Source organism: Lethenteron reissneri, chromosome 33 (genome assembly GCF_015708825.2).
Source record: "Lethenteron reissneri isolate LAM-NWPU_2019-01 chromosome 33, ASM1570882v1, whole genome shotgun sequence".
Taxonomy (NCBI): domain Eukaryota; kingdom Metazoa; phylum Chordata; class Hyperoartia; order Petromyzontiformes; family Petromyzontidae; genus Lethenteron; species Lethenteron reissneri.
This window is the reverse complement of record NC_083811.1, coordinates 7,288,350-7,316,333: the sequence shown is the minus strand read 5'-3', so window position 1 is coordinate 7,316,333 and position 27,984 is coordinate 7,288,350. Positions and strand designations below refer to the sequence as shown.

Genomic DNA, 27,984 nt, shown 5'->3' with positions numbered 1-27,984 from the left:
GGTGTGAGCATGGGAAGAAGCTCGCTGTTTATTCACATATTGAGTTTTCACATGAACAGGTCACACAATGCTTTGGAAACAAATCTGCTAAAGATTGTACAGCTGGTAATCATGAAACATTAATTCGTTGACCATTATCGGTCCAACATCAACAGATTGGGTTATAACAAATCACAGTACTTACAGTAATAACACCATCGCAGCAGCACCCATGTCATTGCCAAGAATATCAAAACCGACTCAGTTTTTAAACGGACTCTTGAGGCTGTTTTATCGATGGTACAGGAAGTTCTGCCACTTAGCATTAGGCACTGGGCTTACTGAACAGCCCATGGACAGACCGACTCGCTCATCACCCATGAAGCGCATGCAAGTTATAGGACAACTTTGGCACACACAATCCCACTTATCCGTGCACTAAATTACAAAGTGCATATTTGTTTGGCGTTAAGTTAAATTATGTAGATAATGCTTTTGATGACAACTTTGTTCAGATATGCTCTCGTATTATAGGCACTTTCATTGTCAGCCAAGTTCTATCCACTACTGGATGACGGCCCTCTTCCACGTCATCGCCATGCCGTAGGCAACACGTTTGACGAGGTCTTTGTTCGGACTCCATATATTGACGCTCTCACAATCGCAAGCACCGATTCGATCGCAAGCGTTAGCAGGCACTTCTACTTTGCACTTTGGTTTGCAGAAAAAGACAACAGACTGGCAAATACGACTAAATTGTGCCTCAACTTTTGGAACCTGAATCACAGTTACGTTTGTTCCCAGAGAGTATCGTTTCATAAGGCCTGGTGCCGACCACGTATTGCGAGAATCACACCTCAATTTTAAATACTGTTAAATAAAAGAGCACCTTAATTATCGTTCGGCTTTACCAGTCAAACTTAGCTCTCTAAAATATAATTAACAAAGTATCTGTTTTTATTTTTTAAGAGACTATGTTGTACGTTGATGGTTTACTCTTATTTATTCTACTGTTAACGTCAGAGTTGTGCAAGAGGCTTACAAAAAGTTGCCTGTTTTAAAAGTGTAAAATTGGTCAGGCCCATTTGTGTAAACGTTTGTGCATGTATTTTGAACCGTAACGTAGCCAACGGTGCTACTTGGAGGTGCGATCCAATGCACATGGCCGTACACATCGACTAAAAACACCGTCGGCCCTAAAAGCGTGTAAAATAAAACATTCCGTTCGCAGTCAGGGGCCAAGCTACCACCACAAGTTCACCATTGAAACCTCAAAACCACACATGCATACCACGCCGTGGCATGGCGGAATAGCATCACTTGTGAAATGTACAACCTATTATCTAAAAAGTAGTTCTATACCTAAAACGGAAACAGAAGGTAACAGAGTAAACATTGCCTCAAATAACCGGACATGAAAGATTATGAAAACGAGACTTTGAAACAAACAAAACGTTTCCCAGGAAATCTACAGTTTAGAAGTGTATTGCACATCACATATACTGTGTCATCAAGTCGCCACACAACCGAGGCCATGAACCTAAAAGCTAGAAGCTGCCCAACACTTGAGGCACGCGTGTTTCATTGGTCCAGTCGCTACGCCACACTCAATGCCACAGAACAATCGGATGCACGCGGGCAACGATTCATTGCCGGAAGTTTGTGTCCCAAATTCTAACAGCACAGACAAATGCATAAGCATCAATATGCAACATTGGGCTGAGAATAAAACACTTGAAGGGTCGGCTCAGCGAGTGGGACGTTGTGAGGAATTACAACTTCACAAGGCCACAAACATCCAACAGGATGACTATTATTAGCTTGCTAAATATGAAGCCTAGGTTTCAATCGGTTAAAGTTTTGTATTAATGGGTCAGCAGTAGCTAAGGGGTCAGGGCACTGTGCCAACAATGCTGAGACCCGAGGTTTGAACCCGTGTGTAGCCACCTGTGATTAAACTGTGGTCTCAAGTGTAGAAGTGTGATGTTCTCAACCCGAGCACCAATAACTGCATAGAAAAGCCTCTTCGATGTTAGTTGTCACATAATTTGGAAAAATTCCAGCTCTTAGACTGAAAAAATAATTCTTTTGATTGCTAAGCGATGAGCATTTCCTCATATCATGCCCCTAGTGTTTACTTAAGTTCACTTATCTTATGCATTGGTATAGTGCCTTGACAAAGGCGAGCTCTGTGCACTCCCCTCCAGCAATGAAACATGATAGTTGTTAGTGAGGACTTGTCCCTTGCTTTTTATTCGACGCGTGTGCGGCGATGGCACAGCCATCGATCGAGGGTCGAGTTCGAACCGCGTTGTGTGATCGGCATCGCGCTCGCTGAAGGTGTTGATGCCTTCAGGGAAGTCGTGTTCTGTAGACGCAACTGCGTACAATTCTGTGAGTCACTTATAACTGCTTTGCTGTTACTTATTGACAATTATGCACTCAGACTATTGTCCTATCATCTCAGAGTCCTTGGCACTTAATAATGTGCTACACAGTGGCAGTGGGGGTCGCAAAATGCCGATTTATTACTAATAAACCCAAATGATCCAATTGAAATTAGGGATTTCGATCGGATCATTGGGGGGGTACGTGCCACCCTCCCCCCCGCCCCCACTGGCTCCGCCAGTGCTTGTGTGTGATGTTCTATAACACAGGGTGATGCTGCACGACTCAGTTTCTAAAATGAACGTCTTCATCTCATCACATGACACAGACATCACAGTTAAAATAAAATTGAAGAAAATGCCCCCACAAAAAACCGAACAAATCAATAGCCAGCATAGACGTTCGAAGCCTAACATGGTGGCATCGAGCCTGCAACGAACGCAAATGCCGCCAGAGTGTCCCCCTCTAATATTCCGAGGCCACTAACTAAAGTTTCGGACTCATGATAAGAGCTCACCAGCGCGTCTCCTAACGCCGTCGAGGCGAACGGCTAAAGTCTCGGACTTGCCGTAAGGCCACAAAACGCTCAGTCTTGCTCGTCGCTCGATTCCTCCTCCTCGGCGGTCATGAAGCTCACGGTTCGACCGCCGCGCTCTTCCTCCTCCTCCTCCTCGCAGCACTCGTGAGTGCAGAGGAACTCGTGACCGCACAGCGTGATCGCGCTCTGCGAGGAGCCCAGAGCACGGAACCAGCAGAAGAGGTCGGCCATGGAGGAGGTCAGGGCCAGGCTCGGGCGCCGGCCCAGCGCGGGTGCGCTCGCTGACTTGCGAGGGTTGCGCCGGTGCACGAACCTGCAGCTGCAGACAATGAGAAGAAGCACATGGTCCGTATATATGTATTTTTAAATTCTTTATATTAAGTTCGCTTGCTTGCTTACGACCGTGTAAATCTTGCGGTCGTTTTTTTTCAAAAATTTTACACTTTTTAGGCAAAAAATTTTTATTTTACATTTATTCAAATAGAACTCATTCATGGCTTTGCCTGAACGTCACAGTGTAGGAGCCCAGAGCGTGACACTTCCACAGGCCCTGGCGGAGTAGCGCAGTTGGTAGCGCCCTCGCTTCCCATGCCAAAGGTCGCGGGATCGATCCCCGCGTCCTCCACAGGCGAATATATTTTTAAATCCTTTATATTAAGTTCGCTTGCTTGCTTGCTTAGGACCGTGCAAATCTTTCGGTCGTTTTTTAACCCACTTCCCGTGATCCAATCGAGCTCACATTTTGCACACACTCGTTGTGCGTGACAATTTATTTTCGTGAAAATTTTTTTCCAAATTTGTACACTTTTTAGGGAAAAAAATTTATATTTAATTACCAATTGCTTAATGGTGGCAGGCAATCATCTGACCCATAGGTGGCAGCCATCTCAAGCCAGAGAACGAGAGGACTCTAGCCGCCCGAAAACCGATGCCACGCATATAAAGAATTTATAGTTTAAAACTTTTTTTTACTGGTTATACTTATTTATCAGTTCAATTATGGCAAGACTGCAACAGAAGGCCACATCTCCACGCACAAAGTAGAGGCTATGATGCTCACGTGTTCGAGGCATTGCGCGGGAGACGACGCTCATCGCCCAGGCATTTGGGATTTTCGCCGCCCGTCCACGATTTTTATCAATTTCCCGCAACTCCGATTAGCACCGTTGGCTACGTACGGTACGAAAGAAGTTCAACATACTGTACGCACATACAATTGCCACAACTCACCGTCACGGTTCAAATTGATTTACATTTTTTTTTTAACATCTGTGCTGTCCGTCTCACTAGTACTGCCTGTCTGGTCTGCGCTGTCTTTGCCATTTTTTCCGTCACTCCTGCCGCTGTCGTGTTCAATGTGTCTCGTTTGTGCCGAGTGTGCCGCTCATCCCGCGTGCTGTTTCCCTCTTGTTGCAAGGTCGCATTTGTTCGGCCTCGTTCCTTCCAACAATTGGCCGGAATTATAGATTTGCAACAATATGCACGAACAGAAGATAATAGATGAATCCTACAGTCATTTCAATTCGCGTATCATGAGACAAGCAAGTCATTTTAATGATTCAATACATACATGTCGATTACAAGAGTATCTTAATGGCATAAGGATGCATGGGTACAGAAATGGAAACCCAAATATTCTTGTGCACAATGCAAGTACCAGAGAAGATGCAAGATTAGAGACATCACATTGACTATTAAGAACAATGAGTGCTCCCACATACCGACCCACCTACCTGCGCACCCACATACCTACCCACCTACCTGCGCACCCACATACCTACCCACCTACCTGCGCACCCACATACCTACCCACCTACCTGCGCACCCACATACCTACCCACCTACCTGCGCACCCACATACCTACCCACCTACCTGCGCACCCACATACCTACCCACCTACCTGCGCACCCACATACCTGCGCACCCACAGTCCTACCCACCTACCTGCGCACCCACATACCTACCCACCTACCTGCGCACCCACATACCTACCCACCTACCTGCACACCCACATACCTACCCACCTACCTGCGCACCCAGACACCTACCCACCTACCTGCGCACCCACATACCTACCCACCTACCTGCACACCCACATACCTACCCACCTACCTGCGCACCCAGACACCTACCCACCTACCTGCGCACCCACATACCTACCCACCTACCTGCGCACCCACATACCTACCCACCTACCTGCGCACCCAGACACCTACCCACCTACCTGCGCAACCAGACACCTACCCACCTACCTGCGCACCCACATACCTACCCACCTACCTGCGCACCCACATACCTACCCACCTACCTGCGCACCCAGACACCTACCCACCTACCTGCGCACCCAGACACCTACCCACCTACCTGCGCACCCACATACCGACCCACTCCCTGCGCACCCACATACCTACCCACCTACCTGCGCACCCACATACCTACCCACCAATCTGCGCACCCACATACCTACCCACCTACCTGCGCACCCACATACCTACCCACCTACCTGCGCACCCACATACCTACCCACCTACCTGCGCACCCACATACCTACCCACCTACCTGCGCACCCACATACCTGCGCACCCACAGTCCTACCCACCTACCTGCGCACCCACATACCTACCCACCTACCTGCGCACCCACATACCTACCCACCTACCTGCACACCCACATACCTACCCACCTACCTGCGCACCCAGACACCTACCCACCTACCTGCGCACCCACATACCTACCCACCTACCTGCGCACCCACATACCTACCCACCTACCTGCGCACCCAGACACCTACCCACCTACCTGCGCAACCAGACACCTACCCACCTACCTGCGCACCCACATACCTACCCACCTACCTGCGCACCCACATACCTACCCACCTACCTGCGCACCCACATACCTACCCACCTACCTGCGCACCCAGACACCTACCCACCTACCTGCGCACCCAGACACCTACCCACCTACCTGCGCACCCACATACCGACCCACTCCCTGCGCACCCACATACCTACCCACCTACCTGCGCACCCACATACCTAGCCACCAATCTGCGCACCCACATACCTACCCACCTACCTGCGCACCCACATACCTACCCACCGGCACACACTGAGATACCTAGCGGGGTGCACATTCGCCGCTTGCTGCAGACGTTCATGGTTCGAATCCAGCGGCAGTCCTGATTAATACTGTGTTGTGTGCATTAACCGTAAAATTATGTGCAGTCTGCTTCACAGTAGAGGTTAAAGATCCCGTGAAATAATTCTAAAGAGCAGGGCTCTGTGTACCGACGCCATGCTCCAAATAATAAAAATTACCAGCAAATTATTCGAATCGAAAAACACATTGCAGCCATCGTCCCTGCAATTGCAAAAAAACAACTTGGCAGGACCCTCCTGTAAAGGAATCATGAGAGTCAGTGAGGCTTTCCTGGGTAAACAAGCGCAGCAATAATAATAATTATCATACCCAGCCTACCCCCGCCCCCTCCTGGACATCTGTGAACAAGAGCGTCACAGCTCATCGGATTCTTCCAGTCTCAATAAAGATTCGGATTCTGACCGACTGGTGTGCCGACAAAATCCGGAGCAGTGCTCTGGGTGGCGATGCCCTCGACGCCGCGTTGCCGGGAGCGTCGGTGCTACCTGCGAGCGAGGCTGCGTGACGCTTGCCGGCACAGGTACCGCACCACCGACAGGGCCTGCTGCGACATCCAGCGCACGTCATCCGGCACGTCCGGCAGCCACTCCAGCAGCCTGGTCACACCAAAACAAAAACAAAGATCCCGTGTAGCCTGTAACACACTGTTGGGGCAAGTGCTGTTAGCGAGCACCTATGAAGGCCGGCACGGCACACGAGGGGGTGGGTGGCCAGCACCACGCCCGACCGCCTTTGTCTCCCCAGTGGCGATGCTTACACACCGCACCAGGTACTCATTTGAAGCCGAGTCGACCTGGGCGAGGCCCAGGACCAGCTCAGGTAATCGTCACTGGTGTTGGCCGTGAGCGGGAATTTAACTCGGGTCGCCGGGTTCGTAGAGCAGCACGCGATCTGCTACACACACACAAACGACAGTCTCACACGAGTCCACTCTGTGTGAGCGGTGTGTGTGTGAGCAGCGTGTGTGTGAGCCTGTGTGTGAGTGGAGCGTTGTGTGAGTGGAGTGTGAATAGAGCGTTGTGCGAGTCGTGTGTGTGAGCAGTGCGAGTGTGATCCATGTGTGTGAGCCTGTGTGATGAGTGGAGCGTTGTGCGAGTGGTGTGTGTGAGCGGTGTGTGTGTGAGCAGCTTGTGTGTGAGTGGTGTGTGGGTGAGTGGTGTGTGTGTGAGAGTAATACGAGCTCAGCGTGCACGATCGCAGGGCCCCTTCCTCACCGCACAGTGAGCGAGACGGCCGACTCCACGGGCAGCGTGCATGGCAGCATGAGGTAGGACGCGAGCCGCACGGGGTAGAGCCTGCGCAGGTAGGCCACCACCCCCGCCTTCTCCATGCACGCGTTCTTCAGGGCTGCAAGCAGCGCGACACAGACGGCCTTTCGTTAAACCCGTCCAGCCCGGCGAGCCATTCACGTGAGGCTCACAAATCAGAACAGGTCGCAAGTTCGAATTCCGGTCAGGGATTCGCTCGGCTTGTTATTCTCCTCCACGGCGGTGCACAGCGCCGTTTTTGTCAATCGACCGCTGGGTGAGGGCACTCCCCACGTCGTGTGCTGGGTCGCGCGGGGGTAATTCAACGGTGCGTCATCACGCTCGTCGGCGAGGGACGCCGTCGGCGGGCTACGCAGATGTGGAAGCACAGGCGTGGAGGACAGTCGAATTTAGCGCACAACCCTCTGGTCCCCACTACGTGGCCATGACAACCGGTTGTGCATGGCGGTCACAGTCCCAAAATACTATCAAGGCTCAACCCTGCTGACCTTCTGAGACCTGGCGAGTAGCACTACCCAGCTTCTGGGCGACTGGGTAACGGGGCGGTACAGCAGAGCGGCAACCGAGGGCGTGCGTGCGTCGCCACACGTACCCACTCGGATCGGCAGCGGCAGGCTCTCCCACAGCTTCTCCTCCAGGGCCCAAAGGGGCGAGACCTCATTTGGGACGGGCGACTGCTGCTCCTGGCCGCTCTGTGCAAGCGGAGGAGGGATGCTCTTCTCCGCGGGGCCCGACGGCTTGGGACCGGACAGCTCACGGGCGGACGGCTTGGAGGTCGACGACTCGCAGGGGCTCACGATTGTAGTGGGCGGCTCGGCCGTGGGCATGCGGAGCCCCGCACTGGGCGAGTTCGGGATCAGCAGGTCTACACGGACGAGAGAACGGATGTAATTGAAATATTTGCATTTCATTATTTCCCCCCCCCCCAACCCCCGACCCATCGCCCCAATTTTATCCCAATCGTCCTATCCATTTAGAATCTCTCAAAAGCGACAGAGAAGGCCCCCACAGATGCGGATATTACAGACCTACCTCCGAGGTCCCTTCAGGTGACCTCCGACCCTAGCGGCAGGGGGCAGCACTTTCTCACCCGCTCGGCCGCAGAGAGCACTTTTCGTTGCACGACGGTCAGACCGACGCGTCTCCTCCTTCTAACTGGAATGTATCCATGGTAGGTGCAGAAAAAATGAGGAAGGGGTGGCTGTAGTTGCACTCACTGTTCTCACGGAGGAAGCGGAGGGCGTCGTTGTAGCCCTGCTGACACATTTTACTCAGCACCTGCAGTGGAGGAGCATGGGGTAGCGGGGGCTCTATCAGACGACAATAGCAACGACTGCAACAACAAGCCAATGGCTCCCCAGACCTATGTCTCTCGCAGCTGTTCCAGTGATGCCGATGAATTTGACAGCACTGCAATCGCTGTCGACAGCCGATTTTTTTTTTTTAACCCTCTTTTTTTCCAAAGCGCTGTATACTAGTCAAGGGAGTGCACTTTGGCACTTCGTTACGAACCCAGAGACCAGAGTTCGATTCCTGGAAATGAGTAATCATCAGCGGGGAATGATATCTGCGGCGGGGTCCTCACCCCCAAACCCGTGGTGAAGTAAGGTCAAAGCAACCCCTCATGACCACTGCCCGCCACGGCGGTGGCGACGCGCGCACCTGCGGCTCGGGAGGGAAGAGGGCGCGTGACAGGCGGTAGATGTTGTCCAGGTTGCACTGGATGCTCGTGTTCTTGAGCCGCAGCTCCAGCAAGCTGGGGCTGCTGTCGCGAGGGCAAATGTCGCTCTCGCCGCAGAACGGCGACACCGTGACGGTCGTCTTGAGCTCGTAGGACGGCACGTTGTCGCTGATGCCTCCGTCCACGTAGCGCTGCAAAGACGGCCCAGCGGACACAACCGGGTCAAGCGGTGAGATTGAGCGGATAAGTGAGCGCGGCGTAGCTTGGATTACGACGACTCGGTTGTTGTAAAAACCGGATCGGATGATTGGCACGTGCGGCGAACGTTCTACTATTGAGCCTCGCGAACCAAGCGCAGTGTCAGTTTAACACGTAGGCTTTCGCGACCAAAATCATCCATAAGAGGTTTTTTTAGGTTAGATCTAACCCAAAAAACCTTTATTATGCAATGATCCGACTCCAGAGTGGTGGGACCATATTTTCCAGATCATAAGATGCTCCATAATAATAAATACAAAGCCCAAAACTGTGCCCGATGTCAATTAAGTTCGACAAATCTGGTCACACACCGAGTTCACACACTCCCACATCTACCAAAATATAAGAAACACCCCCCCCCCCCCAACGTTTTCTTGAAAATACACGGAAAAAGAGTGTGCCTTAAAATCCGCAAAATATAGTATTATCATCCAGGGACAACCGAAATATCTGCTGGGGTTGTGCGGGTTCTGAAACGGCCTTTCTTTACGTTTACGAGACTAATAATGGAGTGGCAGCCAAAGGAGGCATCAATTCAAGTGCCCAAACGGAATTGGAGTTATTTCCTTGCCCACAACTGGTTTGTATAATTAAGGCGGCAGATTGATCGACGCGGCGCGACATCGCAAGTCACGCAGTGACCGCTTGGGGGAGAAAAGAAAGGAGGCCTTCACCCAGCAGTGGATAGTGCATGGCAGTACTTCATGAACGCAAGGAAACAAAACGGTAACATCAGTACGCACCAAAAGGCGTCACCTGAACCAGCGGCACAAACTTCCACAAAGGGGGTATTGTCGGACACACGCACGTGCATTGCGTATACAACTTGCAGGGCGGCGCATTGCGCATGCACGCACGCACTCTGAACTCGATCACCCCACTATTTAAATCAGTGGCGCGTTCATCAAGCAAACTTTACCCCAGATCCGGGCCACTGGATGGCGGAGGTTACTGCAGTGCAGAGCCGGAGATAAAGAACTGAGCGTGCGTGACCCTCTCAACTGATTATTCCTCTTCCACAGTAAATGGCGGCTGTGGGTTACACAGTCTACCTGCCCACACACGGGGGCATAATAATGTATGTAGATATTCACTCCGTACGTAGCCAGGCATGGGCAGTGCTCAGATACTTCAACTCGGCGCTTGCAAAAAAAATTCCACACGGTGTGCAATTCTCACTTGGATTTGCATTTCCACCTCAAATAAAAGAGCACATTCACAGCAGTTAATAATTGTGTTTTTGGTCTCATAACGCAAGTAAAATGATGTGTCGCAAACCCTAGTCCAGGTCAATTAATAAAGTTGTCGCGTGATGAAGAAACGCGGCAAGTCATTCCTGCTTCAGCAAACCCCCCACCCCCAAACCGCCGCTTGTTGTTGTTGGAGAGCGATCCACACACCGCGTTTAATAATTGGGGGATGACGTTTCGCTGGCAGCTACAGCCAGCATCACCAGGTGACTGCTCCATGCTAGCCGATTACCAAAATCGAATCGACCCAAACGCCCCAAACTGCTGCCCTTTGTGCCAAGCAACGCCAGAAGACGTCTCCCATTTTCTCAGATGCCCAAAACGCGGACCACAAATTTAATCGATTGATCTCTGGCTAAACCCTTCCAAATTGGTGACACAATGCGCGAGGAAAACCACAACAACAACCATCGGGCAGTTGCCAGAAATGTGGAGTAGGGTTTACAACACGCGTTTGTTTGCTTTGCTCTCACGCGGTCTGGCCAAAAAAGTCAATTATGTATGTTGAACTTCTTTCGCGCGTACATAGCCAACTGTGCTAGTCGGAAGTGCGGGGAAGGACAACAAACTAAACATCAAAATAATTACGAACACTAACGTGTAAAAAAGAAAAACGAGCATATTTCAGCACTCTCCTGTCGTCGTCTGAAGAAGAATACGAGCGCTGGAGAAACGCATACGCGTGTGTGTGTGTGTACATGTGTGTGTACATGTGTGTGCATGTGTGGGGAGCGGTAGTGTAGCGGTTAGCGCACAGCGCGACGACCCTGGAGACACGGGTTCGATTCCTGCTCACGTCCAACACCAGTGACAATTATCTGAACCGGTCGCGGGCCTCCCCTAGGTAAACTCAGCCTCAAATGACTACCTGCTGCGATATGTAAACATCTCCACTAGGGAGACAAAGGCGGCCGGGTGAGGTGTTGGCCACCCACCCCCTCGTGTGCCGTGCGAGCCTTCAAAAGGTGCTCGGTAACAGCACTTTCTGCAACAGTCGGTTTAGGCTATACGGGGGTCTTTGTGTGTCCGTGTGTGTGTGTGTGCGTGCGTGTGTGTGTGTGTGCGTACGTCCGTGTGAGGTTCTGGCTCAGTTGCGATGCCTTGCGCGTTACTGCAGATGACCTCGCCACCATTTCCGCTTTACACAGCACCGATGTTTCAGCTGAACTCGGTGAGTAAGGGAGTTCAGGACACGATGCACATCTCTGGCTCATCGATACAATTTATCATTCATGAAGTCAGTCATGTATGTATCTATGTTGAACTTCTTTCGCACCATATGTAGCCAACCGTGCTCATTGGAGGTGTGGGAAAATGACGCCAAACTAAACACACGCAAAACTGCTCTAAAGAATTGAGTTTTAAATCTAGATGATTTAAAAGTGCATAGCTCCAGTGGCTTCCTAATATCCGAAGGGAGAGACGGCCACACAAGCGGATCTGAAAGCGCGCGATGCAGTGACCTTCTGTGGTCGCTGGCCAGCCACAACGCTGCTGCTGCTGATGCTGCTGCTGCTGCGAGGATGACCGGAGTTCGCTTGATGGTTTATGCTCCTTGACGAGATCAGCGAGGTATCGTGGTTCATTTGCGGCGAGCCGTTTGTGTGTAATGAGTGTGACCTTATGACCATGCTTCACCATCATGGTCAGTGTGGGTTGGCTGACCGTGCTTCACCATCATGGTCAGTGTGGGTTGGTTGACCATGCTTCACCATCACGGTCAGTGTGGGTTGCTTGACCATGCTTCACCATCACGGTCAGTGTGGGTTGGTTGACCTAGCTTCACCATCACGGACAGTGTGGGTTGGCTGACCACGCTTCACCATCACGGTCAGTGTGGGTTGGCTGGCCACGCTTCACCATCATGGTCAGTGTGGGTTGGCTGACCACGCTTAACCATCATGGTCAGTGTGGGTTGGCTGACCATGCTTCACCATCACGGTCAGTGTGGGTTGGCTGACCATGCTTCACCATCACGGTCAGTGTGGGTTGGTTGACCTAGCTTCACCATCATGGTCAGTGTGGGTTGGTTGACGTTTGGCAGGGAGGTGGGGGGGGAGAGTGTCCAGGTCCAGTTCCGATATCACTCATTACACGGCAGGGAATCCAACTCAATGGCAAAGTTCGTGGTGCAGTGTGCCACAAACATCGTGCCACCCTGCCACTCACCTAGTTTGCATATTCAATATTATTTGAAAAACATAGGTCCAGCATTGTATTCAGCCGATAAATATTAATTTACTAGAAAACAAACACTGTTATCCAACCTCTGTTCGTAAACCTTGATAATCGAATTATCTCACAGTTTCATCATTTACAAAACCCTATCTTATAATATTTCGAAATGAACATCAAACATGCATTCCTAACGACTGCCAAAACGACCATTGTTGTTGTTTTCTCAATACGCATGAAATGTAATTTATGATTCGAATTATTTGTTAACAAATAGCAATTGCAACATATTTCACCCAGTGCTTAGATAATAAGCAATGGCAGCAAGATTTCCCCCCCCCCCCCGCGAATTTGTGCTGTGATGCAACAGGGTCGAGGGGAAAAATACTCCCCCCCCACAGTCGGACAACGGTTTGGCCACCAAACACTGATGCCACAGAGGTCAATAGCAGAGGAGACGTACGGCTTTTGCCCAAGTTGGCCTGAGAACACAAAAGAGGGCAAAAGACTCTGCAGCTCGCCACGGCCGACCGCCTCGAAGAGGCGAACATCCGTGGGCAGGTCACGTCGCCGTGAGGGATTGACGAGAATTGGTAACAACAGAGTATCAAGCCAAAGGAAGGAACGCCCCTGAGAGGTCCACCACCGTGGAGACGAAGCGATGAGATCAGCTCATGTGCAGCAGAGGCGTGGATTTGTGGCATCGCGGGGCCACGGAGGATGGCAACAATGTGGCGAGACCTTCGTCCGACAGTGGACAGAATATTCATATTTCACACACTCTGACCACCCTCGCAATTATTATTAGAGATGTATTGCCCGGCCATGAACAGGAGTGCCAAACACGCATTCATTTAACGAAGTTGCAGTGGCCTATCGCAGTCTGCATGGGCCCATGGACTATGGAATGAAACGCGGCCCCCTGTCCAATTTCCACACAACCCCTTCGTAGCCCGGCACCTGGCACCTCAAGTGCAGCTGCACCGCTCACAACAAAATACAACAGCAGTGGCACTGCGAGATTGTAAACTATAAAAAACTAAAAATTATTTTTTATTTTACCAGCTAAGGCCCACTGAGCTACATAGCTTTTTCAGAAGCGACCTGGCCGAAAATGATAGCTCGGCGAAGTGAGTTATCACGTGGAAATTTATAGCAGCCAAATACTCTGTGGAGGGAAAAACCGGAGGAGCCGGAGAAAAACCTACATGACCACGGGAAGAACATGCAAACTCCAAAAATACAGGGTCGGGATCAAACCCACGACTTCCTGTATACAAGGTGAGGTATGATAATTGTTTTTTCACCCTTCTATCTGGCAACAAAACTGACACCTTTCTTACAAGGAGTCATGTTTGCATAGACCACAATACCTGCAAACAAAAAACATAACTCTGATAATGTGCACTGTCCTTGAAGTTGATTGGTCCACACCCGAGACAGCTTTCCTTAGAGCCTAGTCTCACATGGGTTGGACCAGAAGACGCCAAAAGATGTCAGTTTTGTTGCCAGATAGAAGGGTAAAAAAACAATTATCATATTTTTTACTGCCAAATGAGGTTCCAATGGTACAAGGTGAGGTAGTTAAGATCTCGCCAACGAGGTGCAAGAATGGGCCGGTGCCGACGAGGGCAAAAACTGAAATGCGGCAAGGAGCGTGGCAGAGAAACCGGCGTTTCAGCGCAGTAATTTCCACGAGAGCGCAGACCCACGTTGCCACCGCAACTCTAAGGCGTCACATGAGCGTCTGGCGATCACGGGGGAGCCAATCGCAGCTCGCTCGTCACGGCGCGCGAGAGCGAAAGCCTCTCCCCCCCCCCCCCCCCCGTGGAACGATGCCAAGTTCCAGTTTGCAACCCTGACCACTCGGCCCTGGCACAATTTGTACGTGGTGTTGATTACAGCGCCAAATCAGCCGCACTTTGCTCCACAGATGCTGATAACATCTCTGCACGTTCGCCAAAGAGGGCGGGAAGATTTCTCAAAATGTTCCCTGTACCCGACTCTCGCCACGCTATGCCCTTTTCCTGTTCAATCCGACTTGTTTAGATTTTCTGTTGCACGAATGCTCAGATTAGCTTGAACACAGATGCATCAGGGTTAATATACTATATCCTCAATGCCTCAAATTATTGAACCCATAATGAATTAGCCTAATAGCCGCATTAATAATTTAAATGTATGTATAGACCTTTGACAATGTAGTTTTGGCTGAAGGCCTTCTGACACCGTCTTGGTAAAGGAGGTTATCCGACAATATTTCACCATGCTGGCCAGTCCTGGACTGTGAAGGGGGCATTCAGGACCGGTTCAGATTTAATTCCATGCTGGCGCTAGCCACAAACGGAAATCAAGCTCACGATGCCAGATTCTCTGTACCACCGCCACTCCACTTCGACGTATGCTCACCATAAATACCAATGAGTGCTGAAAACGACCAGAATATTTCATGCGGTACGCAAAATATGCAAATATGTGAATTTAACAATATTTTTATGACCCTGATTGTTTTTACTCAACCCTTCTCACCACTTCGGGGTTGATAAAACGAATACGCACCACACTGTGGGACAACAGTGGCTGCCCTATGCATCAACTCGCCCACTCCAGAGGAATGTCGAAATTTCCACCGTTGACCCGGAGCTGTGAACAGGACATGAGCCCCGCCCCATGCTAATATGCGTGACAAAACCGCTTGGAATATATCCTCACCCTCTTTTTGCGCATGCACTAGAGGAAGCGAAAAAGGAAAAATTTCGAATAAGACATGGGGCGCATCCCAAGGCTGTGGCGATTCATTTCCAGAGAGAGTCCAGTGTTGAGGGGGAGTGAGAGCACGGCCTTACCACTCCGCGGAAGGTGGGCGGGATGATGCCACAGTAGATGGGCACGAACGAGCTGCAGATGAGTGCCTACGGGAAGAGCACAGGGCAGGGAGATAAGAACGCCTTAGTCAGGGTTGCTTAGCGTTGCCAGGAGACAAATGCCGAGAGACGAGGGCACTCCCCACAATGCAGCGGAACATAGGGAGCCATCGAGCTATTGCTCGTCATGTCGCAATGGGCTGTGGATGCCCGACAATGGCTGTAGTTCGCTATGGAATGCTATGGTGGGGTATCACCTCCGTACACTGTGTACGCAAGGAGCCGGAGTAATTCGTAAGTTAAAGCTTATCGCATTGAGCTGCTATGGTGCGGCACTTTGAAAAAGACGGCAAGAAGAACACGTGAGAGTAGTTCTTCCCGTAATTGTAGATTTTGTAATACAACATTTTGAGCCGCTCTACGCAGCTGGTTACAGAGCCACATGTTTGCTGAAACTTTACACAATGAAATGCAGCGAACAGCAATTTCGCAACGTGATGCCATGCGGAAATAATTAGAAATAATGACACAATAGTAAATTAGAGTGACATGTGCTCACATTTCACTGTCATGCCACTCTGACAACTGGGTTGCGTACACAATGTGTACTGTCCATGGAGCACAATATATTACAAATGACACGATGTTACACTTAGAATTTAAAATGTTACGGTTAAGATGTGGCAAACGTGCAACCATGACCGTCACTTAGTTGACAACTTTCATGCAAGGACAAACACCGTACCAAGCCAAGGCTCCGTAAAAGAGCAATCCAACGAGTGGCTGTCGAGCTACAGTGATAACCGACCAATAAACACTGGCTAAGCAGGCATTTAATGACTGATAAGCTGACCAAAATGACTGGCTGAGTGAGCGATTACCAACCAAGCAACCAAACCTTTGACTGAATCGTTAGTGGCCAAGCGAGCAACTGGTCCCCGAGCGGCCGACCAACTGCCCTAAAAACCTCCACCGGCCGAGTGAGTGAAGACTGAAAAATAAACCGACAACGGACCCACTGACCGACCCGTCACCGGCTGAACGAGCGCACGATCTCCGGCCGAGCGATCTCTGGCCGAGCGCGCGATCTCCGGCCGAGCGAACGAGCGAGCGAGCGATCTCTGGCCGAGCGAGCGAGCATGTGAGAGCGCGCGAGGCGAGCCACCTGAACGAGCTCCTCCTTGGAGGCGAAGTCCGAAACGAGAACGTTGTGGCCGTCGGAGACGCGGGTCAGCGAGATGCAGAGGCGGCCGGCGGCGCGCAGGTGGGCGTCCTCGGGGAGCACGCGCCGCAGTCCCGCGCGGATGATCTTCACGATGTGGAAGGCCGGGTGCAGCGGACCCAGGGTCGAGCGCCGCGCCAAGCGAGCGAGCTCCATCACGTCCGCGCAGCATTCGCCTGCTCGAGACGGCGGGGGGGGGGGGGGTTACAGAGGAAAATAAAACAACCGACCAGCGTTGTTGTTCGTCTGCTACTACGCCCGATCTCATCAGAGCTATATAGCTCAGTGGGCCTTACCTAGTGAAATAAAAAACAGTTTAGTATAGTTTAGTTTGATCGGATCGCACAAGCTAAGCCTGGAGGATGCTTGAGGGACTGCTACGTGTAAACCAGGTTGTGCCAGGGATTGCAGGGCAGCAAAGGGCAATGCTGTAAACCCCATTGTTGTGCGATTTTAGATGATCCCAATGTGCTCCACAGCTTCAATCCCCACTGGTAATTGGTGGGTGCCCAAAAGTACATAGGAAGCAAAAACAAGGTAATTTAATAAATCACACGAACGGAAATTCTATTTTAAGGCAAAGTACATACCGTACGAACAGGCGTGCTGTCAACCAGACACGTTTGGCCTTACAGAATGCTGGGGCATGTTTTTACCAAACACATCCAACCACGCATCCATCATTGTCTCACCAGAGCTAAAGCAGGCCCCTCGTTTTAAGTTGCGGCAACATCGAGGAGGCCCAAGCAAGGCATCAACGATCCCAGCAACGTCGTGCAGGGCTCGGGATCAAACCCGGGTCACCGAGATGTAAGTGTTGTGCTAACCGATAGGCACATGCGTAAACACAACCATTTAAATATGAACGCGATCATTTAGAAGCTGTCCCTGCATAATTATTTGAATATCACCACGTATTGCTTGTGCACAAAGTGCCATGACCTCTAGGCATTGTGGTCGTGAAGCTGTGGTTACTGCAGAAGATAACCAATGCACTCATGACATTAAACATGAAATGACTAGAATACAGACACTGGTGAGTTGACCACACTGGCTGGTAAGCCGATTGATTTGCTGGGGGCAGACAAGTCTAGACATTGAATCAATGTGATTGTAAGACCCAATTTAAGTCTCATCATGCAAACTCATATGTTTTCCCCCTCAATTGTATTCTGCGCGAGCTATCGGTGCCATGTCACATGATGAGATTCCACCACTGTGGTGTAATGCCACCTTATGTCAATGAACCGTGCCAAAATATTAACATCACAGAACTCCTCTTGAAATGCACACACGTTTTATATTCCGTAAAAAAAAGATTGCTTGTAAATCAAAACAAATATATATTTATCAGTGGTGGAATTAGCTAAAATTGTTATGCTGGCTATTTTGTGCGGTCAATGAGAACTGTACTAAGAATAAATTAACCAGCTGCACTTTAGAAGACGTTTTTTATGAATGCACTAGCATAAGTACCCGGCTTCGCCTGGGACTTGGATCCACCACGCCCGGCCGCCTTTGTCTCCCCAGTGGCGATGTTAATACGCCACACCAGTTACTCGTTTTGAGGCTGAGTCCCTCCCTCACCACTCTCCCTCCCTCACCACTCTCCCTCCCTCACCACTCTCCCTCCCTCACCACTCTCCCTCCCTCACCACTCTCCCTCCCTCACCACTCTCCCTCCCTCACAACTCTGTAGAGGACGTGAAACTTTGATGAATTTACCTCAGAGTCGCGTGGTGGGTGTCGAGGCCTAGCAGCGTGCAGAGCCTCCGGCCTCGCCTAAATTGCCCACCCGGCAGAGGCTGGGTACGGGTGCCGTTCCCCCCCCCCCCACGCGCTACAATAATACTGTCTAATCGCTATAATTTTATAATCTACCGACCCTATAATAGTAATTGCACACATTGTGGTGGGGGGGGAGTGAAGAGGACGTGAAACTTTGATGAATTTACCTCAGAGGCGTGTGTTAATGCGTGCGCCTATTTTTAACGGGAATTAAAAATGGCGTCCACCCCGCGGCGAAGGCGTCTCTACCCGTTGCCAGGGGCAACCGCCGTCCAATGAAACTGCGTATGGTCCGGCGACCCACAGACAGACAGACAGATTCGCGATTTTATATATATAGATGGGCAGCTCAGAAATCTGGGTTGGCACCAAGTCTAATTTCGTTCCCAGTCGTGTCAGCATTGTGATGAAAACAGTAACTTGGAGGACGCTGCCGGCTTGGCTCACCAGCCGAATCCCTCATCCTTTGCCTTTGTTGGCAGGAAGCAATATAATTCCTAGAGTTGGCATTCGTCACCACAGTGGTTTAATATTTTACACAAATGTGACAGATAGTTTTATGCCAGGAAATTACGACAAACGAGAAGCACATGCACGCAACTCGGGCGTTCCCCGTTTATGAATCCAAAAGTCAGGGTACACACTTGGTGGAAGTTCATAAATTGACAAAAAAAGTTAAGTAATACATTTGATCATCGATTATCCGGCACGCGATTTTCCAGTTTCCAACATTATCTGGCAGTCCTGGGCCGATCCAGTGAAACTGACAAAACTGCTCCAAAGGCTGTAACCAGTCCGGTGATTAATGTGCGTACGGTGCAGATTTCTAGGTGGACCAACTCAAGAGAGTAGCATGCCCCCCTACCTAAGAGCTTACCAACAACAACCGCCATTCGCCACTAAGTGGTGGTGATGTCACCACAGCGCCTGTGCCAGGCTATGTGCATGTTAAGGCCACATGAATTGTCGAATGCCCGCTAGCAGGAGGTCATGGGCAGACCCAGATGCCACGGGTCGACTGAGACGACTGGCCGATGTACCACCTGTGCCCCCTACTGCGCCAACTTTCTGTGTTTTAGCCGCCCGGCGCTTCGTTCGTTGTTGTGAGCGTCGCTCTTCTGCCCTCCGTTGTTGCTGGAGGGCGACAGCCTCCAACTGCCCAGTCGCGTCCTTTACGAGCCTCCTCCATAGAGGACGATCTTGACACTGCTGGTACCAGTCATCGGCAAGTCCACTCAGCTCCACATCCTCTTGTACCACATCACTCCATCTCTTCTCTAGCCCGTGTCGTGTCCATTTAGCCCCCTCTATCCGGCCGAACAAAATCTGTTTAGGCATGCTGTGCCTGGGCATGTGGGCTACATGACCCAGCGAACTGCTGAATCGGACAATGGTACACAAACACGAATAACAAAAACCCAAAACGTTCATCAATGGCACTGCTCGAAAAAGGAAAACGTTGATAACAGCTGACGCTTCAGGCAATAGCCCTTTATTCATAGCAGAGAGTTCAACATTAAATACGGTAAATAGCTTGGTAAACATGAAAAGTTGGACATCGAGGGGTCATGAAGGCTGGGCCGTAACCTATAAAGGGAGTATCTCAGACACACAGCCCACACACATGTAGAGTGTTGCATGAAAGTTATTTGAACTCCTAATAAAATATGTAAATGTTGATTTTAAAAAAATGAACCCTCATGACAGAATAATAATGCAAGGCCCCAAAACTACAAGTTCAACACGCAAAATTGTGTAAAAAAACCCACAAAGCATAATGCAGCAACTATCATCAGTTCCTCAAGAAGTGCATTGTGTCTTAAGGTCACCATCAAAATTAATTGGAGTAAACTAGACGCCGAATGACAGTGGCTGTGGGGCTGCTCAAACTGTTGATTTACATCTCACACGAGCACGTGTAGTTTGGAAGGGCTACGGAGTCCGGCGCCCCTGCGGGTCGAGTGCGATCATGGTGCGACTCAACGACGCGTCACAATAAACCAACCAAGAACACGCTGTTCTCCCAGATTCGAATGAAATTAGACCTCCATTGATCTGCTAAACGCTATCAGCCTGTATTGGTTAGTTGAGTGTCAAATTAAAAGTTCAACAATTGACCTTCATGCTCACGGGACTCGTCGGCAAATGCTTCAGCATTTTTCCTCTTATTTATATTCAGGAGATGTGTAAGCTCAAAATTCACCCTCACCCCCATCCCACAATCCAACTCAAGATTTTTCATTTTTATATTGTGGTGAATCTAGCGTCCTATAGCAGCTGCAGAAGTTAAATTAGCCCGTTGCATCGAACGTGTACGAGATATAAATGACGATATATTACATGGACGATTCAGTTAACATACCGTTAGCTTAAGAAGCAATATTCATCGATGCACCTCGATTATCATATTTGGAGAATCACCCTGAATCCAAAGATGCCTAACAGACGCTTGCTGCTGAAAGACGGAGCAGAACATGGGACACAATGGGAGGCATTATATTTTCATTAATTTTGATGTTTTACCTACGTGACTTTACCGGAAAAAACCTAAGAATAGGCATTATATACTCAGAGCTCGAGTATAAAGGTTATTATAATCTTTGGCAAGCTACCAGTAATCTACTACGGTTTGGATCAGTCTGAGGGTGATGCTGTATTGACAGTGGTGCAAACGCCCAATTAACATTTGTCAATCAGGCTTCCTTCAAAAAATATAAGGCGACGTTTTGGGCAAGGGTCCTACTTCATCGCAAGAACATTGCTTTTGTTACATGATTTAGATTTTTTTTCATTGATTGAAATTTTTTATTTATTCAGGCTTTGAAGAAGAGCCATTGCCTGAAATGTTGTCTATGTTTTTTCTATCAAGGCCACAGTGTTATACTACACTATAATAGCAGACCACCAACATTACGAACACCACATAGAGAAAGAAGACATTCGCCAGCCTTTTATCTTGCTTGCGGCGAATAAGAAAACATAGAATGTGGCCGTCCGAAGGGGGTCTCTGTCCGTGTCCTTTTTAAAGTCCTGGCAGAGAAATAATGTTAATTCGCTTAAACAATGTTGATGTCTAATGATAGACCTCCATAGAATTATGACAGCGATGACCAAAATAGCGACCGTGGCAAGTACAACTGCCAGATTCCTCCAAGGGAAATGTTTATATCGTACCACTTGCGAGCAGCAGTGTTTTGATCGAGCCACCCAGTGCCGGATTAAGCGAGAGCGGGGCCGGTAGCATGTTGTAAAGAGGACCTAAATTAAAAAAACCCACACATAAATATAAAAATTTGTAACTTGTAAAGTAATCGTATTTTTTCATTTGCTATACAGCCAGATAATACGACAAATCGCTAAACTTAAACACCCAGTCGTTCATAAAAGTTTAAGGTGGTATAGTACTATAGTAATAGAGCAAGTGCAGATTCACTGAACCGGAATCGATAGCTTGAAAGTGCGGGGCCCGTAGCAACTACATATGTAACTACATCATGGGACCTCTTTTGCCAGTACCAAAATGAGAATAGGGTTTCCCCTTTCTGGCAACAGGTGTTAAAATTGTAGTGTTGTACCAAACTAAAACCTTTTACAAGGAATCATGTCTGCATTAACCACAATACTTGTGGTCAGAATGCTTTTTGGAGTCCTCTGGTCTAACACCGTTTTGAGACGAGGCTCAAGAGAAAGCTCTTTCTGGTGTGGACCAATCAGTTTCAAAGACAATGCATATATTATCAGAGTGCGGTTTTTATGTTTGCATTCTGACCACAAGCATTGTGGTTAATGCAGACATGATTCCTTGTAAAAAGTTTAAGTTTGGTGTTTTAACATCTTAACACAGCTGTTTTGTTGCCAGAAAAATGGGAAAAACCCTATTCCTCATACGTAGCTACTTTTGCTCCGAGGATAATCCGGCACTTGAGCCACCGTCACGGTGGCAGAAAGTCCCCCCCCCCCCCACCTTACCAATGGGGTCGTGTGCTGTGTTGGGTTTGTGGTGCCCTTTAACCTCCTTCCACATGGCCGAAAGTAACCCTCCCACGCCCCGCACTAAACCCCGCCCCCACTCACCACATTCCACCAATCACGGCGCACCCTGGCAGCGAGCCATCGCGTGTCCCCGGGGGGCGGGGCTACGCAAGTCGGGAGCTCACGCGGGTGACCTTTCACCTTTTGTGTGCGCAGACGTCAATCGACATTCCTCGCTTCGCCACGCGGGAATGGGGGGGGGGGTCAATGCCTTCTCGTCGGAAGGCGATCTCCAAAGGCGTCGCGACAGTGGCAGGCCATAGTGATCGCGACACAAGATGCGCCCCTGTTAAAGTGTAACAACGCCACGGCCGTTGTCCTACCGCTCAACAGCGAGAGGGCCTGCAGAAGTCCACCTTCAACAAAGACGCACGTGCTGTGGTTAAATTATGTATGACTGCAATGTAAACAAGTAAACCCGTAAAAACTAAGTTTTTCACTCTAAATCCTTTATATGCGTGGCGGCTAGAGTCCTCTTGTCCTCTGGCTTGAGATGGCTGCAATCTATGGGTCAGATGATTGTCTGCCAGTATTAAGCAATTGGTAATTAAATATTTAATTTGTTTTCCCTAAACAGTGTAAAATTTTGAAAAAAAAATTTCACGAAAATTAATTGTCACACACAACGAGTCTGTGTGGAAAATGTCAGCTCGATTGGATCACGGGAAGTGGGGTAAAAAACGAGCGAAAGATTTGCACGGTCCTAAGCAAGCAAGCGAACTTAATATGAAGGATTTAAAATATATTCGCCTGTGGAGGACGCAGGGATCGATCCCGCGACCTTTGGCATGGGAAGCGAGGGCGCTACCAACTGCGCTACTCCGCCACGGCCTGTGGAGGGGTTACGCTCTGGGCTCCTATACTGTGACGGTCAGCCAAAGCCATGAATGAGTTCTATTTTAATAAATGTAAAATCAATTTTTTTTGCCTAAAAAGTGTAGAATTTTTGAATTTTTTTTTTCACGAACATTAATTGTCTGTCACAACGAGTCTGTGTGGAAAATGTCAGCTCGATTGGATCACGGGAAGTGGGTTAAAAAACGACCGAAAGATTTGCTACGGTCGTAAGCAAGCACGCAAGCACGCAAGCAAGCACGCAAGCGAACTTAATATAAAGGATTTAAAAATAGCATTGTCCTTGTGGTCTAAAGTCGTCGTGTTCCCGAAGGGTACATTAAGGGCACTTTCGTCAATGTGGATGCGGGCCATCACCATGCTGTGTGGAGTCATGGGGGGCTATTCACAGCACTTTGTTCATCCACTGCTGGATGAATGCTCCCCCACGCCACCTTGGGCATGTACTTCTGGGCGCCACGGTAGCGAGATGTTAACTCCGTCGTCCGGTATACAGGAGGTCGTGAGTACGACCCTGACGCCTGTATATTTGGAGTTTGCGTGTCTCCTCATGGTCGCGTGGATTTTTCTCCGGGTCCTCTGGTTTTCCCCTCCACATTTCAAAGCATGTCCATGGAGCATTTGGTTGCGATACATTTCCACATGATAAGCCACTATGTTTAGCTATCATGTATGGACAGGTCGCTTCTAATTAAGAGCTATATAACTCGGTGGGCCTTACCTGGTAAAATACAAATGTATAAAAAGAAAAATGAAATTAAGTCAAAAAATGTAAAGGCAAATCAATGCGCTATCACTGGGTGCCACATATACACAGCGACCGGTTAAACTCAAGACCCACGTAGAAACATGCAGCAAAATAAAATTTGGTCAAACTACCCAATTCTAACCTTTCTATTATGTAAAACAACTGCGCATAGCTGCAGTGCAGAACATTTTTGTTTGTTTAATATCTGTGCAGTGTATGTACACAACACACGCTGCTGCATGGGAACTCTTTTTGTCGGGCAGCAGATTGTGGATTTTTTGTTCCAAGGGGCGCCTCGTTTTAGACGCTGTAGTCTCGTTTTAAACACCGGTTGCCATGAGAAATGACACCATAAGAAAGGTCAAATGCCTCACATTTCTCGAATCGCACTTCGAGCACGAACTTCGTTTTGACCACACTCAGAAAGAACATCAGCCGAGCAGACAGACTTCGTGATAGATTGTCAACAACAAAAAAGTTAACCGAATGGGTAAAAATGTCAACTGGTCAACGTCCCTTGGCTTAGAAACCAGGAGACATGCAACTGAGAAAAGGTACCCTCTCTCTCTCTGCAAGGAGAAACCACCGTCGAACCCGGTGAGCATGGAGGTCAATTGTTGAACTTTTAATTTGACACTCAACTAACCAATACAGGCTGATAGCGTTTAGCAGATCGATGGAGGTCCAATTTCATTCGAATCTGGGGGAACAGCGTGTTCTTGGTTGGTTAATTTAGAATATTCTCAGCGAGGTGTCATTTGTTGGAGATAATTTCTAATTAACATTCTATAATCACACAATGCTGTCCGAAAAATAAACTGCATTACAGTATATGCCTCAAAAATAAAAACAAAACCCTCATAACACCGAACTTTGCGTTAGAGCAGTTGAGCACACAAATGCCCGGAACATCCTATGCAGCGGATTAGTCCTGAGATTGCTTAGGAACTAGGATGGGAATGGTGATGAAAGGGTGACCAAAACTAAAACGTGCCTGAGCGTACCATCACCACGAAGTTGGAGTGGTGAGATCAGCTCATGGGCAGGAGAGCGACGGATTTTGGCATCGCAGGACCATGTGGAATGGCGACTGCGTGCAGAGACCTTCATCCAGCAGTGGATAAACAGTGGATGACGATGATGAGGCTATACAAAAGTTGAACAATGCCAACATCTGCTCATCGTGTGCAACCCTTTAACACAAAGGAGAGACCCCCACGTTCATCATTTCCAGCACTGTCATCGTCACCCTACATCGTCACCATACCTTGCACCATCATCATATCAACCATCCAACACAACAATTATCACACCCACCACCATCATGATCACCAAGCACAACCATAATATCCTGCACAACCGCCATCACACCCAGCTCAACCACCATCACACCCAGCTCAACCACCTTCACAACCAGCACCACCACCATCATCATCACACTCAGCACCATCATCAACCACTTCAACCATCTCCCCACCCAGCACCATCATCACCATAACACCCAGCACCACTATCATCACCACACTCAGCACCACCACCATCATCATCACACGCGCACAACCACCATCACACCAACCTCAACCACCACCACCAACCACCCAGCACCGTGACCGATAGGGCCCACCTCGTGACTCCGTGTGTCCCAACACCGAGCGGCCACCACCACCACAACCCACCAAACTCACCGAGGCAGGCGCCTCCAAGCAGAGACGCCGCCGTGAGAGCTCCGGCCGAAGCTCCGTAGACCCGAGTGGCCCCGCTGACGACGTGTGGGGCTCTCTGCTGCAGACAGCTCGCCACCCCGATGTGATAGACCCCCAGGAAGCCGCATCCCGCGAACGAGAAGTTCCAGCCGGAGTCCTGGGTCAGCATCGCGACGCTTGCTCGAGACCTTGAAGTGCTGCTGATGGTGGTGCTGATGGTGGTGCTGATGGTGTTGCTGATGGTGGTGCTACTTCTGAATTTCGAGTGAATGCCCAAACGCCTCTTGTCGGTGACCCCAGTTATGTTTGATGCACAACATATAACTTAGGCTGTCGGCACACGCACAGAAGATGTGTGTGTGTATATATACTGTCGTGTGCGAATGTATATCTTTTCTGCTGTGGCAAGGGGATTTGCAGCGTTGCTTGTCTATTACGTAATGAATTCGACTTTCACGGCCCTGGCCGGTTTAAAACAAAAAAGCCACCCTAATGCCACACACACAAACACGTGCGAAACAGCAGGGAGCCCCCAGCATATGATTCCGCCTCCTCGCCGCCTTGTTGTGTAAGTCGGTGATGTACATGCACCGGTGTGTGTGGGTGTGTTAATGTAGAGCGTGTATCTTACACTCGAATATGAATTATATTGAGTAGGTGGAGCACCCCAAACGCTGATGTGTCTGTGTGTGCGCGTGTGTCTGTGTCTGTCTGCGCAGAGCCGAGGTGGAATGCTGAGTGTCTCTAAGACACCCGCAATGTGAACTCTGAACAGCCGAAATCTGCTGCCCCACACACTCCCACCCCGAGAGTGGCGTCACGCGTGCCTCCAGCTCTTCAGCTGTGTGGGTGTTGCCGGCACCCCACACCACCACCACCACCGCTACGCCCTCTGTGCCCCCCACCCCACATCGCCCCACCCCCACAACACAAGCGGATCTCTTCCGACACAAAGGAATGGAGGGAGGCTCTTTTCGCTCACACCGGGAATGCCAGCAACAGCAGCCAGCAGCAGCAGGAAGCAACATTTGCATAAAGGGGCCACTTCCATTGCTGATGAGGTTGAGAGAAGAGGCGAAGCCAACTGGGGAAATAAAAAAAAACATTCTACTCAAATCTAAAATCCTTGCTGGGGAAAAAACACGCGCACAAGTCACCTACATACAGTCTAGGCCAGGGGTCGGCAACCTACGGCTCCGGAGCCGCATGCGGCTCTTTACGGGCTGCTTCTTTACGATGAGTACGTATGTACTCAGATGCATTGCGGCTCTTGAAATACTGAATTTTGTACCGAATTGGAAAGAAATGGCTCTTCTTGTTATTTTGGTTGCCGACCCCTGGTCTAGGCTGTTGGACATGTGTGTTATATATTTTGTTATGTTACATCGGCCATGGTTAATCCGATCCTGCAATTGTCATACAATCCACCTTAATAGCCCGCACACGCGCTGATCGGCATCGCTCCATCTCGTCTGGGACGCGTTCCATTCACTGCGAGGACGGGGGAGGGGGGTATGGAAATGCAACCCTACACCACCAATCTCCCAGCGACTTGATGATGAATGATCAGCATCAGAATATGTATTTATACCGGAGGAATGCGATGAGCTATGAAGCTCTTCTCCACAGATGCCCACTTATTCATTACTGTGATCATTATGTGCCATGAGGAAGGGCCATTGCCAGAAACGTCGCCGATCACATATCTGTGTTCTTTTTAAGGCTGCTATTGACGAATGTGTTAAGTGTTTTTTGGGTTGTTGTTGGTGGATTACCTTGTGTAGTGAGCAACTGCTTTGTACTGGTAGAAACCTCCTGGTTACACCAGCCCACAGGGGATTATTGTGTCCGTCCATCGTGCAGGGAGGGGCTGGGTGGGGAGGGTGTGGCTGGGTGGGGAGGGGAGGGTGGGGAGGGGCTGGGTGGGGAGTGTGGGGGGGGGCTGGGTCAAAAACCGTGTGGGGGGTGGGGCTGAGTGGGGGGTGGGAGGGGTGGGGCTGGGTGGGGAGGGGCTGGTCACCCCGTGGTGCCCTTATAAAACTCAACGCTTAACCTACTCACGCCGGCTTGTG

The 27,984-nt window shown here is 49.7% G+C and overlaps 1 protein-coding gene across 1 annotated transcript; it reads right to left on the bottom strand.

Annotated features, from left to right (window-relative positions):
• Positions 1-4: 4 nt before the first annotated feature.
• LOC133350283 (patatin-like phospholipase domain-containing protein 2) lies at positions 5-26,742 on the bottom strand. Its single transcript, XM_061564466.1, has 9 exons — positions 25,895-26,742; positions 16,730-16,962; positions 15,547-15,612; positions 8,999-9,208; positions 8,554-8,614; positions 7,929-8,201; positions 7,283-7,415; positions 6,554-6,664; positions 5-3,224 (listed from the first exon to the last, which is right to left on the bottom strand). The coding sequence occupies exons 1-9, from the start codon at positions 26,079-26,081 to the stop codon at positions 2,954-2,956; spliced, it is 1,545 nt and encodes a 514-aa protein (XP_061420450.1). The 5' UTR covers positions 26,082-26,742; the 3' UTR covers positions 5-2,953.
• Between the last annotated feature and the right edge of the window lie 1,242 nt (positions 26,743-27,984).